The sequence below is a fragment of the Alosa alosa genome, chromosome 1 (assembly GCF_017589495.1).
Source record: "Alosa alosa isolate M-15738 ecotype Scorff River chromosome 1, AALO_Geno_1.1, whole genome shotgun sequence".
Taxonomy (NCBI): Eukaryota; Metazoa; Chordata; class Actinopteri; order Clupeiformes; family Clupeidae; genus Alosa; species Alosa alosa.
Window position 1 is genome coordinate 11,386,844 of NC_063189.1, and position 17,025 is coordinate 11,403,868.

At 40.2% G+C, this 17,025-nt stretch overlaps 2 protein-coding genes and 1 non-coding gene across 5 annotated transcripts; all 3 read right to left on the reverse strand.

The window, feature by feature from the left end:
* Positions 1-1,817: 1,817 nt before the first annotated feature.
* LOC125285023 (ceramide synthase 1-like) lies at positions 1,818-6,418 on the reverse strand. Of its 3 annotated transcripts, none has more exons than XM_048229335.1 (7): positions 5,354-6,418; positions 4,406-4,565; positions 4,001-4,181; positions 3,432-3,593; positions 2,822-2,969; positions 2,486-2,625; positions 1,818-2,304 (listed from the first exon to the last, which is right to left on the reverse strand). In XM_048229335.1, the coding sequence occupies exons 1-7, from the start codon at positions 5,600-5,602 to the stop codon at positions 2,262-2,264; spliced, it is 1,083 nt and encodes a 360-aa protein (XP_048085292.1). In that variant the 5' UTR covers positions 5,603-6,418; the 3' UTR covers positions 1,818-2,261. The 3 variants fall into 3 exon arrangements, with proteins under 3 accessions (XP_048085292.1, XP_048085205.1, XP_048085376.1); XM_048229248.1 differs by having other exon boundaries at positions 2,477-2,625; positions 5,354-6,417; XM_048229419.1 differs by having other exon boundaries at positions 2,477-2,625; positions 4,001-4,266; positions 5,354-5,575.
* Positions 6,419-6,983: 565 nt separating this feature from the next.
* cope (COPI coat complex subunit epsilon) lies at positions 6,984-15,687 on the reverse strand. The gene is made up of 11 exons (XM_048239536.1): positions 15,670-15,687; positions 13,845-14,000; positions 13,372-13,434; positions 13,091-13,191; positions 11,908-12,060; positions 11,750-11,803; positions 11,570-11,651; positions 11,266-11,421; positions 10,739-10,807; positions 7,459-7,533; positions 6,984-7,274 (listed from the first exon to the last, which is right to left on the reverse strand). Exons 1-11 carry the CDS (start codon positions 15,670-15,672, stop codon positions 7,227-7,229), a joined length of 960 nt encoding a protein of 319 aa, XP_048095493.1. The 5' UTR covers positions 15,673-15,687; the 3' UTR covers positions 6,984-7,226.
* On the reverse strand, positions 14,552-14,623 carry trnaw-cca. The gene has a single exon. It is a non-coding gene; the product is annotated as a tRNA-Trp (tRNA).
* Positions 15,688-17,025: the final 1,338 nt, after the last annotated feature.

Genomic DNA, 17,025 nt, shown 5'->3' on the forward strand with positions numbered 1-17,025 from the left:
AGGAGCTGTAACGTACATTTCTAGCCAGTGACTGAACTAAACATGATGCTCAGACCTCATATTTCCATTCATATTTCTTATATTCACTGTTGGATACAAACATGTGTGATCAGTGAATATAGCCTAGTCATGGACCATCTCACCCTTACAGTTGGTTACAAAATCAGGAGGACTCACCGGATGACAACACAGCCTGCATGGTCCAGGGGTGGACAGGACAAGATGTGACCCAGAGGAGGACTTCTGATGGTGGAAGGGTCCAGTCAAAAGCTCTGAGACACAGTGGGATGTTAGTGCAGCATCCCCCAGGGAGTGTTTTGCCATCCCTCAGGCAGCGATACGGTCTCTCAGGCCCTCCTCCGAAGTGTATGAGCACAGTGTAGGAGTAGGTGTTTATGTAGAGGGAGAGAGGAAGAAGGTGTGTGAGTGTGTGAGAGAAAGAGAGAGAGAGGGGGGGGCTACAGTATTTGAATATGTTTGTCTAAGACTGCATTACTCTTGGTCTTGCATATTTGGTTTACCCAATCATATGTTAATGACAGACACTGGCAGGGAAGGATTCATCTTCAAAAACATCAAACAAAGATCAAACAAAAGCTTTATCACTTTGATTTCTGCTATGCTAAAAGAGACCAGTGTAAATAAAACAACTGGCACATCTCCATGTGATAATATTTAACATTAATGCCCTTTTAGTTGAATGGGTTTTCATTATATCAATAATGCAGAAACTGTTCTCTGCCACAGGCTGACGGCTAACGAGTTTTGACTAAAAACGGTAAAATTGAACTTTCTCAAAACACATCCGAATCCCAATCATCCGTAAATTGATCTAAAGTGCATTTTACTCCAGATAATTCCTTTAAGTGGGGTCAGACATTTCAGTAAGAGGAGTAAACACATGATATAGTGATACAGACCTTTTCACTTGGGGCAAAATGTCTCTCAATCCACCACTGTGTTTCCTGTGAGGCCAGGGGGGCGGTGGAGTGGTCCGGGGAAACTGAAGCAGGGAGGATAGGTTAGTCAGTGCACCCCAAATGCATGACCAAGAGCTACCTTCAGAGGTGACATGCCACTTTATATCCATATCAACTATCCCCACCTCCCCCGGGCCCCGCTCAGACTCAACGTCTAAAAGCATGTCTCGGAAACATCAAGGTTCACTTACATACTGAGCCGTGCCAATTTTAAATGCATGGAATTAAAATTAACACAAAATACAAAAAAAAAGGTGTGTATAATTTTCATGGTGAACAAAAGTGGAAAATATTGTTACATGATCTGCAGAGGCATAATACAGTGTTTAATCTACAGAAAGGCTTGCATGGTAGTTCTGAAAACATGACTTCATGAAAATATGCTTTCAAAAATGAAATCTATACATTGAAATATATCATGCCACATGGACAAAAGGCCATAATGTTAGTGTAATAGTGTAATGCAATTTGAGGCGACAAGCGAATTGTCTTAATGTAAATAGGGTTTTACACAAATCCTGATATTCTGCACATCTCCAGCACCTGATTCCAGAAGACGTCTTGTGCATGGGGTTTTCATCTTTTTAGGGTTTTACACAATTTCTGTCGCTCTGAGTGCAGACACTAGGATTCACAACTGAATGTAGCACATATTACCTTTCTTGTATTAATGTAGAATATCAGTATTAAGCCATTTCAATTCATTGACATCCAAGCGCACAAACAACTTGATGATTGTGTGAGGTTAATAGTGAAATACATAAATTATAATATTAAGACTATATTGCTGCATTGGTAACAGTGACTTTCAAGATGTCCAATTACTTCAAAGACATGTCACAGTTATTGGTCATATTTATTATAAAAAAGTGAGATCCAACAGGTTTATTAACACTACTACACATTCACTTAACCATATAACAGACATGCTTTTCAATAGCAATCAGGCATTCATTTAGGCACAAAGCAATAATCTAGATTTCTAAAGAGCAAGTATACAGTATTTTAGTGTTTAAAAATCAGCTCGGCTTCATAGTTGTCTCTGTGCATCAAAGGCATTACATTTTCTATTCTGCGGGGTCAAGTGTACAGATGAAATAATAGATTAACGATATAACATGTTTAATTCAAATCAATTTTATAATCCCATGCCCAGAAAGATCCATCCAGAGCAGTGTTTTGTCTGAAATGTCTAATACTGTCCATGGAATCTTTGTTGTTATGGCTCCGTTATTAGAGAAGATGTCTTCATCTGTACAAAACGGACAGGGCTTCTGTCCTTCAAAGGCTCTTTTCCTTAGGAATACCATTCTTCTCATGTCCTCTACAATGAATAGCATGTAATAGGTTAATTCATTAAAAGGTTAATGAGTTGAGTTGTTATTGTAAATTGTGAGTAATGAGTTTTTCAGTCAATCAGTCAGTCACTCAGTCAATGTATTGCTTCTAAGTCTGTAGACAGGAAATCTTATGTTCATGTCTGTAACAGTCCTTACTCTTCTTGCCTGAGGTCAGGATGATCTGTGTCATTCTCTGCTATGTTAAGCAGCTTGGCCTTCTCATGCTCCTCATCCTCATACTCCCGCACGTCCTTAATCTCCTTCATCTGGCCAGTTAACACCTTCACCATGAACAGCATGATATACTATAAAGAACAAGAGGAAGCCTGTAAGATGTGATGGAAAGAACAAACATACCAAACCAACAGAGTCACTGAGTAGTGACTCATAATCTTCTGTGATATTCTTCTGAATGTAATGCTTCTGAAACCCAACACACTTCTAGTGGATCCACAGAGACATGGTGTAGAAGAAAACATTGTGGATAGACAGAATACTCACCAGAAACCAATAGAGATTCATAAGAAGGAGTGTGAAGAGGAGGGAGTTGAAGAGAAAATAAAAAGGGATGTTAGGGACAGACTCGAGACTGGCTATACAGCTGGCGTACAGCACTTTGAGAGGAAACCAGTAAAGGCGAAACCAAAACCTGCATGGAAGCACATGAGCGAGAGCACTCATAAAATCCACACAAACACAAGAACGAAAGTACAGGTAGAGAGAGACAGTGAGCACATTACATGCATTTCCCCTTGGACATTAAAAAGGTCAACATATTTGTGTACATCGATAAAATAAACAACTTAATTAGAGTTAGCCTAATAAATAAAGTATTAATAGGCAGTCTTCAATACTGTGAGGACTTTTTTTAAATCAAGCAAACTATTTCCACTTTGTACCAATGAGACAACATTATAATTGTAATGATAAAACCCTTCTGTACTGAGTGCTGTTTGGCATATATGTACATATATCGGCAGTGCTTCTACATGGAGCTTGATTTGTAAGTTGCTTTGTGCAAGGTCTATCCAAAATAATTAAATAATCATATGACTGTTAAGAAATCAGTGTGCTGTCTAAACTGGACTGACTGACAGCTCCAACCACTCACCAGGTGAAGCTGAAGCTGATGCAACCCACAGTAGAGATGATTTCATTGATGGACTTGTAGACCCAGCCACTGTTCCTTAAGTACACATTGAGTTTTGTGAACTCAAGCTGAATATCGTTGATATCGTGAAGGAAGAGAACCAGCACTCCTATTTTATGGTACCTGTAAAAGGTATACACAGGCATTGAAAATACACACCGTGCGTATGCACCCTACCCTAAAAAACAACACACCATTTCATCATCCCCCTCCCACACATCCCATCCCATTACCCCCCAAACACACACACACACACATACACAATACACCTTTTTAATTACTACTTTTAATTTATTCTTTTAAGTTGAGCTGGCTCTTGAGCATAAGAATGTCATTACTTATAATTAATTTTTATGAGTACATGACAGTAAAACTACTTGAACTTGAAGTTCTGCTTTCCCTCAAAATTTCCCACGTTGATTGTCTTTATACCTCTTGCTATCCTGATGTAGCTTTCTGTAACACCATTTATTAAACACGTGAAACTGTTTCAGAATCCCATTCAAAAGTCTTCCCGAAAGCTTGCTGACCTGAATGCATAGGAGAATGTGATCAGCACCAGGGTGACCACATGGTGAATCACCATGATGACAGAATCCCTCCTCCACACATCCATGTAAAATGAAGCATATATGGAATGTCCATAGAAGCTGCCCTGGATCAAGTAGGCAATGGTGATATCAATGGGAATGGGCATTCCACTTGTCCAGTCTATGACAAAATACAGACAACAAATGTCTTTTGCAAATTCACTACGCAGTGGACACGTTCTTTCTTCATTTTTACCCAACTCGGTCTTAAAAAAAAAAAAAGGATGATTAAGTTTCTCACTTTAGTGTCGCATTCAATTTATAGTACTTTGTACTGGAGGAGTGAAAGCATGTACAATTCACACATCACCATGAGAAAGGCTGGCCTAACTAGTGAGTGTTTACCATGAAATACAGAACTGGGATCCTGAAAGAAAGTGTATTCGGTGAGGAAGAGCAGATAGGCACTGTATGACCAGGAGGCTGAGTAGAAAATGAACTTCCAAGCACTCTCTGGCATCTTGACAGCATCTTTGGGTTTGAGGTGACACCACTGGGCAACTGGCTGTAGCACAGGGACACAAAGAGAAAAAAAGCACATTATCCAGCCAGGGGATGAAAACCCAAGTTGAAAGGCTGGTCCAGGGGTGCAAACAAATCCAGTGTTTGAGTGAAATTGTAGATATCTGCTGAATAGGCCTACTCCAAACCCTGGAATTTGTCAGGGCTATAACCTGTTCTAATATGATTTTCTTCCGGATTTGCATCTTATACTATCTTAATACTACACCAATTTATGCATGTCACCATGGTGTTGTTTACGATTCCTCACTGTTTAGAGAAAGAGCCCATTGGCATTCAGAGAGAAGTTAATCTGTGAATAGAGTTGGCAAGGGGCTCGTTCCCTCACTTCCCAAAGCATTATACCCACAAAGCGCGGACAGTACCACTGCCCGTAGTAACAAGTTGGCAGTTTTCAGTTGCCTTGGGAGGGGATGATAAGTAAGCAAATCCTGTCAAATTAATTATACAGAAGGCCTGCACTAAGAAACTGATAGAAGTGACTCTTAGGTGTGTGGGCAACCTGACCGATACAGGATTATGTACACCTGTAGGCTATGTTACAAATCTTCTGGTGACCATGTGTGTGCGTAGTCAGATCCTATCGGGGAGAATGCAGTCTACTTAATTGTCCAAATTAATCTTGAATTGACTTAAATTGGAGATGAGTTACACATTATTTTATGCTGTGTAGTCTGGCTATATTGTATTTCACTATGGAGGGCGTGATCACACTTCAAGACAAAGTGAGAATTCTCAATGAAATATAACAGCGCAAAAGCAGTGGATTACCTGTAAAAGACATGTGGCAAGTTTACGCCTTGAAATCGTCCATAATACCGCGCATAGACAGACAATGCCCACCTCCCTCCAGGTAAGGTAAGCATTGTTATGGAAAGTGCTCTTGGAGAGTTCAAGACCACAGTTGGTGCAGTCCCTCACAGCACCACGTACCACGTTGTATCCTCGTATTATGAGGTCGGCGTATCCTGGGGCTGGTAGTGTCCCACTACTAATGACATCTGCACGGTTGTTGTCCATGTCACCACTCACTATTTTACAGCAGAAATTAATTTGTAATTTTCTAAAGCAGCGCACCAACTTATGGTGGCGCCACCTCTCATCACTCCAACGGACGGCCTGCGTGATGGTTGAGTTTAAAATGATATCATTCCATGCTATTATAAAACATACACCGGCTACAGAAGTTTTGGTCTCGTCTAAAACAATTAATGTAGGTCACCAATTCTCTGTAATGTTTCGATGCTATCCAATCCAGAAGCTTGATTGGCACAGCGCTTTACCAGAACTGAAAAAAAAGTCCCTGTACGCTTAATTATCATGCGACTCGTTCCTTGAGCGAGGAATGAATATCCAGAGATGTTTGCTGGTGCTGGGGTTGACATCATAACATTCCTTGACATTCTGTTGCATCTGTAAGTAAATATTCCTCATTAACCAGGGGAATGGCTTCGCTTGCAACGTAGCCTTCTGCGTTGCACTGCCGAGCGGTGCGCGATACCCACGGTTCCTCTGGCTGTCAGAGCAGCCTAACTATGTGTGGGTTTTGATAGCCTATACAAAGTACAGTTCATTCTGGTATCACTCGAGAGAATCAATCCATCTATTGCAGTAGAAAGGTTCGCCGTTTTGGCATACATTATGTTTGCATAATTGAACGTTAAAGCTCCTACGCAATTTTCATGCGATTCTCTTCCACCTCTGACACAAATGTCTGAACTTAAAGTGACAGTACATTATTGACAAAATCATTTTCTAGATATCGGCCCATGTGACCTCATGTTGACAGTAGCTATTCTTAACATAACTTCGCTTTTTTGTGATTGATATTACTGCATTCCCCACTGCATGCATCTTCGTGAAACCTGCTAAACAAACATCTATCAATATATCAAATATAATATTGCTTTGCATATAGATAAAACCGTCAGGTCAGAATTGATTGATTCAAATTGAATCTTGCAATTTTGAGGGATGATCACAGGGCAATGCACTCATTCCCTTTGCAATTTAATCACAACGAGGCCTTCCTCTGACTTCTAAACACAGGCATCCCTGCAAAGTGTTTAGTTGGGGTGATAGACATTGAGGGATGCTGAAGATATGGTGGAATATGTAAGATATGTCTTGCTGAAATTTGCTCTCTGCTAAACAGCACTTCTTAAAGCAAGCTACAATTATATGCCTGAAGTTATCAGAAATGTTTGATGCTGATATATATATATATATATATAATATATATATATATATATATATATATATATATATATATATATAAAGTAGCTAAAACAACCTGCCCCACACCTGAATTATGACACTGTCTGAGAACTTAATTTTCTGTGCTCAGTTTCAAGGGTTAAGACAACAGCAGCACAAGCTCACAAGCTCACCAGACATCCTGTGAAGAGAATCACTTTTTATTGTCAGGAATGTTTAGTACATACATATAATAATAATAAAAAAAAAATCACAATAAAGCATATTGTAATAGTAAATGGGACCTTGCCATGATGGTAACACAACAGAACATGGAGAGCAACTGCAGAGGTTCATATGGTGTTCCACAATACTGCAGTCTGCTTGCAATGTCCTTTTTGTGATGATACCGATGTCAAAATAGGATTTCTGAGTGGAACGCAGCGGTTCAAGCAATAGGGGCATATTGCATAGCAAGCCTGTCAAATTCATTCTCCTATAGAGACGCATGTACGTGCACGCACACACACACACACACACACACACACACAGAGAGAGAGAGAGACAGAGAAAACAACACTTATGAAAAAAATATTTTACAAAATCTAACAAAATGGATATAATGCTATGGTAACAAGGATTTAATGCATCTTACAAATCATCTCACATAACTTTCTCACCTTGGCAAAATAATCCTTAAGGAAAGGGTGTGTTTTGTGAGCGTCTTTGAGCTGAGAAAGGTAGCGGTTTGTGACCTGAACAAAAAACACAGAATACTTAGAAACAACACTGATAACAAACAAAAACAGCTGGTCTAGTAACGGTAAAGTGTAAAGGGCTGTCTGAATTTCTTGGCGGGATTACTCAGGGCGTTTTTCGACTGACAGAGAACACGTTTCTGTTCCGTTTAGAATTCTTTGAACCTTGGTGCCATCTAGTGAACCAGCCTGTATTTCCACTAGTGTTGCACAGTGTACCGATACTAGAAAGGTATCACGATGCCTTCACGCAAAAAACAATACGATTTTGATGTTTTTAAAATCGATACTTTATTAAACTAATAGCATTCTGTGTCTGTATGGACTGCTCCCTCTCATTCTCCTTGAACGCATCTAGGCAAGTAGTGGGTGCAGCCATATTTAGGAAGTAATACCTTTTAGTTAATATTAATATGAAACAATGTACTACCCATTATATGCCTTTTGATTTTTTCTTACCTTGAGATTTACCTGCACGTGTTCAACGTATTGACGTAGCCACATCCCCGATACCTGTGAGGCGCAAATGTGTAGGCCTTAATTGACCCTCTAATTGGCACTGCAGCAGGTTAGATGGCGAGTTGAAATAGTTTTCCGACCACATAGCACATTCGCATAGTACATATTGTTTAGTTTATCTGTATTTTGCATCCTTTATTTTTACTTCTTGAAAGTCAACCGGACTGTGGAATAAATGACAACCTTTTGATTTAATTCTACTCTCCGTGCGTGCTTCCCTGGGATGTGTGTCGGGAGAAGTCCTCATCTATCTCATGTGGCTAAAAAGTTTGGTGGAATAGCCATTACAGTTGGCGTGTCAAGCAGGCAGTTCTGAGTAAGTGAGTGCGCAGCAAACATCAACACAAGTTCTTTGCCGACAGTCCTCGGCTTGTGGATAAAAGAAAAGGTCCAAGTGAGATCAGGAACTATTTCGGATACATTAGATAGATATTGATATTCAAGGGGAATTTCATTGTAGGATAGTGAGGGCAAACAAACAGGTACACAGAGGCCCGTCTGTAAAATATGCTTCAAAGTCATTCAAAAGCAAGAAGGCTACGCCTAGAACCTGGCTAAGCACCTCGTAGACATATCCCAACATTTAAAGATATCAAAGAACGACAGGTTAACGAATAGGCTATAGAAAACACCACTGCATGATTAGTGCCAAGTTCGTTTCCTCAGTTTTAGGTGAAACAAGTGTGGTTTTTAGGATAAAGCAATCTTTCCTTCATCAGTGAATTTTGACAAGACATAACGACTGTGATCATAGTATGCTAATGTGATTAAAAACGCAATGTTCACGCTAGTATAACATTACCATAACTTGCAAACAATCTATTTAATATTCGGTCAGTACTACTGGTAATGTTTGTCATGGCATGTAGACTGCAATTTGTTCAATAATTATTGCCCAGATGTAGGATAGGCTACCCGAAATGCGCTCATTAAAGCCCACAGCAGCGTGTTGAGTCCTAAATAATAATAGTGGCTTATTGTTATGTGGTAGCAAAAAGAATGTTAACCATCAAAGAAATGGACATAATGTATTAATGCACACAGATATATTGCAATAGGTAATGGTGTAGGCCTATATCTGATGAAGACCTGAGTGGTTGAAACGTTGTAATCACACTGGGATGTCACTTTTTTCCCTTTGCAAAAACTGTCACAAACTGTCAAAAACTGCCTAGGATAGCCTACATCAGATGGCCTAAAGATTAGGCTCCTCTGTATAGCATTCAGTGATCTGCATGCAATAATTTCAACACCGACCTACTACCTTGGCTATTTAAAAGGTAATTTATTGCCAAAACACAACACAATGTAAATAACTATAACAAACAATAAAGGACTTAATTACACACAAACTACTATTTTACTGACTATAGAAATAATAATTATGTAGGAAGTTTAGAACCCAGAATTGACCTGCACATTACAAAAGCGCACCAAACTCAACACAAATGACTCAATACACTTGGAGGAGGTCTGTGTCCTTTCTTTTCCAGATATTTTAGGATTTCACCATGGTATCATTTCAGTATCGAGTAGAGATATTTATGGCAGGTATTGTATCGAAGTCATAATTTTGGTATCGTACCAAAATCGTAACCGAACCAAGGGTGCGTCATCAACAATGTGTGTTGCATGCAAAAACAAAAGTTAATGAGATGCATGAACCAGAGAATGATATGAACAGCTGTCCTGTAAAAACGGCAGAAATTAGCTGTGTAAAATGCTAGTTAATTCTTTGACTAGTTTGGTTTACTCATGCCTAGGGATGTAACGGTATGAAAATTTAACCTTATTTTAGTGACCAAAATTATCACGGTTTTCGGTATTATCACGGTATTTCTAAAACTGTGTTCAAGATGTTCAGAAAGCACTGATAGGCCTACACAAGCTGAAATAGTTTCAAAAAGTGTCCCGTTCACTTTTTTCTTCATGTTTAATTGGCTATGTGCTTATAGCTTACCTTACCTTACCATAACTTGGAGTTTGCTATTTCTGTTATTTGGATGCAATGAGTGAGACCAAAGTAAGCGTTCAAAATAAAACTTTAGGCTACTGTATTCTCCTGATAATGTTAGTGGAATGGATTTAATGTGGACAAGAACATAAAAAGAAGCAGAGTGGCTACATGATACAGTGCACATTTTGCGATGAAAAAGTTCCGCCTTTCAAAATCAGGTGTAGCCTAATCCAAATCGTAGTTAAAACCATCAATTAGACAACAGAATCAGTAGGGTACCAGTTTTGTTCCATTGTACCAGGCCTACTGTATGTCAAAAGCAGGCTCGGATGAAGCTGGGAAGAATTAAACACACAGTTTCCACACCGCGGTAATCAACAGTGATAATCATGATATTTGAAATGAAAACGGTAATTGTTATCGTCAACATTTTTATCGCGGTTTACCATTATACCAGTAATCATTACATCCCTACTCATGCCAACAGTTGATATAGACAGAAAACTCATGCTTTTAGTCTTCTCCCCTCTGAACGGTAGAATGACATGCCCACTTCACAGAAAAAAACAACTTTTTTCTGGTTCAAGCTCTGAACCAAGGTGCCACACTTAGAACGTTTTTTGTTTGGACGAAATGCTCCGAAAGGTTAAATGTTGGTTTGCGAACGGGAACAGAATTGGTTCTCTGTCAGTGGGAAAAGGCTATCAGACGTCAAAACATGCTCACCTCTGGCGGTTTGCCCAGATGCTGGGTCAACACAATGAGGTTGACCAGTGTCTCAGGGTGGCCGCTGTCCTGTAGAAGGTTCAACACAGATCAGTCAGTAAACATCAAATCTTCATTCACACTATAATGATTTATTTCTATATACAGTGCCCACCACATCTATTGGCACTCCAATAAAGTTATTAAAAAAAGGAATAAAAAAAAAATCTTTTGACAATTTATCTTAGACTCTTAATGAAAACAATGAGCTCTGTTTTTTAGTGTTGATTAACTGAAACTGTGACAAATTTGACCAATGTTGATCTTGCCTCCACACACAGGAGGATGAGGATGGTGACAGAACACAGAAAAAGGACCCATGTTGGACAGTTACAGAAAAAAAAAAAAAAAAAAAAAAAAACTTTGGGGTCACTAATGATTCAGATTTTAGATTTAGAGATTAATTGATAAAGAGGAAGCTTCAAACAGAATGACTCAGCAACGTGGTCACCAATAATATTCCAGAGCCTTAGTCATAACAGGCTTACCTTGTCCAGAGCGTCCTGAAGAACAGCCTCTGCCTCCTCCCACTTGTTCTGGGCCATGTGGCAAGCACCCTGGCCGTTTAAGAGGAGCAGTGTGGGAGAGTACTTCTCAGACATCTCTTGGAAGATGTAAAACGCGTCTTGCAGTTTCTCTCCACCCTATGAAGAAACGGCAAGTAAGACATTTCCCACCTTATTTCATAAACAGCCAAATTGAATGAGACACTTTTGTATTTCGATGAAATTAATCTAGACTGCACATTACACTGGTAAGGGCCACCCATCAGTGAAATAAGTACACACTCACAACAGCCAGATTGACCCAAGCTGTGGCCAGCTGAGTCAGGGTGGCGTCTTCGTCCTGCTCCTGCATTTTCTTCAGCTCTTTCCTGTGGTCATGGACAAAGTTATATAGAGTAAATCCAAAGCGGTTATTTTATTTTGCAAAATGAGAAAACATGAACAGTTCATGAACAGGGCATCGTACCTTGCAAGGTCGACTCGATCCAATGCCAACAACAGCTGAATAGTCATTGCCATGCTACAGAGGGAAAATAAATCTCTCTTTACACTGAAGTTAACATCCAATTTGGTTATATGGTTAAGCATTAATAACGTGTTATTGATGTTAATGAGTTGGTATACCACTCTAGGCTCTCCCCCTGGTGGAGAGTTCGGAGCGCTGCATCTGTGTTTGATTCATGGAAATAGATGGAGGCTGCCATAAGCAGAAAAGTAGTGTTGGCCACATCTACACTCTTGGCCATCTTTTTATCCAGCTCTGCTACAATAGCATCCCTGAGAAATGAACATGTTTATATTAATACATTCATAAGAGTAACATAAGGTAGCAGAATGCTGACAAGCTAACATTAGACAACCCTCACACAAAAATGACACAGAAATGTAGAATAGCAATTGTCAATTTAAAACAGAACTTAAAAGCTTTTCTGAAATGGTTGCATGCCTTTGTTAGATGTAAAAACACGGACATCTGCTATCTATAAATGTCTCTAGCTAAGTCAATAATAACTCATGTCAACAATCATGTAAACACAAGTAACAGGACAGATTAACCAACTGGTTATGCATAGATACGTCTATTAGTGGCTTTGCTACACTGGTGTGAAATGCTATTTTTCTTGTGCACCACTAGCTGTGTTTTTGAGATACACACTCTCATGACACATCTGATGACAGTAGGAAGAGCAATGGCAGTATGGGCATTCTCTTATAAAGCTAAAAAACTTCATCTTATTCGTTCTCACACATACACACACACACACACAAAGCATTAAAGCATGAAAGCATGTCCTTCAAGGTACAAAAAGCTTGCCTCATGAGACCATCCTGATCTCGCAAGCTTCAGTTTTCCTCTCGCAGATCAGTTTGGCATCTTTCCGAAATTTGGAGCAGTTCGCCAAACAAACAGACAATCAGCGTTGATTTTGAGGCGGGTTTAGGTGTGACGCAACAAACAACATGATGGCATCCACAGATGAGATGAGCGTAGCTATCGCGCAAGTTTTATCCGAATTAGAAAGTATTTCTGGGGAAGCTGTGAAGCTGAGTCTAAACGAAGGCATAGAAGAACACTTTGTTCATCTGATTGGTTGATTTGGCCCGTTGATAACAAACAAAGGTGGTGATAGACAGATGGTTTAACCAATCAGCTAACCAGTTTTTTCGCCCCTTCCCAAAAGTTCTCCAACGGAAAGTTCCCAGATGGACATGCAGAGCAAATGCGAAGCATCCATATGGCGGAGTCAGGTTAACAAACAGGCTTACTTGCTGACAACTCATTGCTAGTATCATTAGACAGCCTTACCTTTTGCCCACATTTGACAGGTAGTCTGCAAACATCCTCACTGCCTGCAGCTCCTCAGAGGAGCTGGGCTTAATGTCATCCATCACAACACCATATTTTCTCTGATAGAGACACAGAATCAGCATTTCATTAACACTGTTTCAAGAATTCAAATGCATACCACAACAAGTGTGACACAAGATAATAAGTGGATACAAAACTGATACCTTATGCATCACACATAGCCACTGACAGTAAAGAGCCTACTTCATATTACCAAACCCTAATCATTGATGACTCACCTGGGCGATGTATGCTCTGTATAAGAAGATGTCTCTCTCCGATTCTTTTTCTGGGCTTGATGGCTGCCAAATGAAATTGGTAGACAGATAATAGTGAGGACTAAACAACTGTGAAAGTAAATAATGCTATTAATCATTCTTCATCAGTAATCATAGCAAAGTTACACACACACACAGAGGTAGGCCGTCTATTTAGCTAACGCTATGCTGCTATCCTGCCCTTTTAATGAGACACTATGTCGTATCGTATTAAGATTCCCGCAGCACACAATACATAAAACATACATCAAAATAAAAACAACCTAAACACCTAAAACCTCAGAAAGTGATTAGATTACCGAACTAGATTACCCCACTTTCCATATTAACATTGCAGGGAACAACGCACGGCATTTCCCTGCTAGGAGATTTGTCAGCTTCCAATTCTCATGTATGCCAGTAAAAAAAATGGATTAATGGAAAGTAAAACTAACCTTTACTTTCTGAGCTTCGTTAATGCAGTGTTGATAACTTCCAATGTAAAAAGCATTTTTTACATCAAATAGCTCATCAACTTCACCCTGTTGTGACGCCATCTTGGTAAAACCAGGAAGGTACAGGAGACACGTCACTCTGGACACGTCGTCACCCTAGTGTAGTGAAATTTGTAAATAACAGGAACATCACTGCCACCATGTGGTAAGGATGCTAGAACCTATATGCAAAAAAAGCAAAGATTGTGTTTGTGACATTAAAATGAGTGACCCGATTTCTCTGTACATGGGGGCATTTTGGAGCCCAGTCTACAACAAACTACATTGCTTTTAAAGCTCAAAATATTAAAATGGTTGGTTGCAGACATTTCAAAGTGATTGCTTCCCCAAATGCTCAAATAAAAACTCACACAATGTTACCCAGGGGATGTAACACAAGAACATGACCTATTAGCCTAAGTCTGTAGTGCATTTGAACACAATATTAAGCCTGGTGCATTTTGAAACTATTGAAATGATTCTGTATAGCTTGACTGTCCCTAGCTTTGCCTGCAAATGCCCATAGGCTATCTTGGGGATCTTGAGAGCAGAAGAAACATCAAGGTTGCTGACACGTTCTACCGTTGCCTTCGTTGCTTAATAATCAATCTATTATAACTCACATCTAGTTCGCTCTTACCAATATGTTTAGCAGTTCGTTAAATAAATGACCCCGACGTGATTTGAACACGCAACCTTCTGATCTGGAGTCAGACGCGCTACCGTTGCGCCACGAGGTCTGATTGAACATACTGGCCATAACAGAAATTGTCCTGGTGTTGTTGTCATTTGATTGGTACTTAGGCTATATTGTCATAAGCCGGATAAAATATACGAAACCACCTAAGTGATATTAGCCAGACTTTCAACATAATAAATATAAATAAATACATATAATAATAATAATATTATTATTATTATTATTAGCCTATTTTTTTAAGTCAGTTAGCAGGCTCCAGTTGGTTCTGAAGACCACCAATATGCCTGAAGGTTGTGATAAATAGCCAGCTGGCAATAAGCTAAAACATTTAGGCTACATTTATGAATAATAGCAGCCTAACTAGCAGTGGCGCAAAACGTGGGTATGCATAGGGGCGCAGCACCGTGGGGGCGCCAAAGCGATGGTAAAAAAAAAAAAATAATAATAATATATTTGGTATATTCTAGCTACTGTTGTACGTTTCTAAATAATTTCTGCATTTCCTCAATGTTAAATAACGTTTTAGATAACTAACAGGCTAGAGTAGGCGCCCTATCTCATAAGATTCCATCATAGAATTTTGACATAGAAAAGGGAATGGGGGCTCCGTGAGCGCTGAGTGAGCAGGTACGAGTAGTGAGTTTTCGTCTATGGAAAAAGATGGATACAGCAAAAAAAAGCTGTCGGGGGCTAATCATAGAAAAAGAAATAGGGAAAATGAGATGGCATGTCAAGGGATGTGACAGTAGTTAAATAAGTGGATGGTGAAAAGCAACAGGTAGGATAAAGTGTGACGTCTGTGCTTGGAGGCTTGCAAATATTCATGTTAACAGACTAACTAGCGTTTGCTAAGCATATGCCGATTGAAGCATAAACATATTCCATTAAGATAGCTAGGTGGCTACCAGGCCCGGGGTGAGTGATCGGGAGAATCGGGAGAATTCCCGGTGGGCCGCTTCAGTTTTGGGCCGGTCAAGAAAAAACATATGGACATTTGTCACGTTAGTCTATCTTCTCTTAAAGTAGGCTACTCACGTTCCACAATCTATGCCTGGCACCGCAGTGTCTGCATGGGTTATAGCCTACCATGTGATGGAGCTCTCTCCCATCTTCCACTCCATCTTCTGGGAATCCTACAGGACAGCAACAATACCCACCCTCTGGAAAACACCAACCATTACACCTGTACCCAAGAAACCACGCCCCTCAGAGCCCAACCACTTCCGTCCGGTCGCACTCACCCCAATAATCATGAAATGCATGGAGAAAATCATACTACAACTCATCTTACCTGCTGTCAGCACACAACTGGACCCATACCAATTTGCATACCGGCTGAAAAGGGGGACAGAGGACGCAGTGGCATGCCTTCTCCACTCCCTCCTTCACCACCTCCAGACTCCCCATAACTTTGCCTCAGTTCTGTTTGTTGACTTCAGCTCCGCATTCAATACAATCCAGCGCCATCAACTCATCAAGAAACTACAGCACCTGAATGTCACCCCTCTCCTCATCCACTGGATAAACAACTTTCTCAGCAACAGGCCACAGACAGTGAAAATAGGGACAACAACATCATCAACCATCATCACCAACACTGGAACCCCCCAAGGTTGCATACTCAGTCCCTTCCTGTACACACTTTACACAAATGACTGCCAGAGTTCACTACCCAACACCACTTACTACAAATATGCAGATGACACAGCCATAGTAGGACTACTTACAGACAACAGTTCCATCACAGATTTTGCACTGTGGTGCTCTGATAACTACCTCCAACTCAACATTGACAAGACAAAAGAACTGGTCATTCATGCATTAAAATCACCCCCTGGACTCACTCACATCACCATCCATGGCCAACCAGTTGCACAGGTCAGCACTTTCAAATATCTTGGTCTCACCATTGACAATAAGCTTAACTTCAATGAACATGTCACCATTACACAGAAACGTGCACAACAGAGACTGTATGCAATACGCAAACTAAGATCACTGTATGTCCCCCATCTCCTTCTGCTGCTCTACAAAAGCATCATCCAACCCCTTCTACTCTACTGCTCCCCCTGTTTCTTCACCATACTAAATGTCACCAGCAAGAACAAACTCATTAAAATCTTACACTTAGCATCCAAGATAATACAGCTTCCCACCCCCAGCCTCACTGATGCAAATGACACAGCCACCACACACCTTGCACGCACCATAGTAAGCAGCCCTGACCATCCCCTGAACCGGTTCTTCACCCTACTCCCATCTGGCCGCAGATACAGAGCCCTGGACTGGAAAAAAGCGCACTTTAAGAAAAGTTTTATACCCTCAGCAATCACTGCACTAAACAAACTCCTGTGACAATTACCCATTCCCCCTATTCTTTTGTGTTTTATGTTGTCTGCACTGTCCACCTTTTTGCTTGTATGGTGTCGAGGAGGGAGGGAA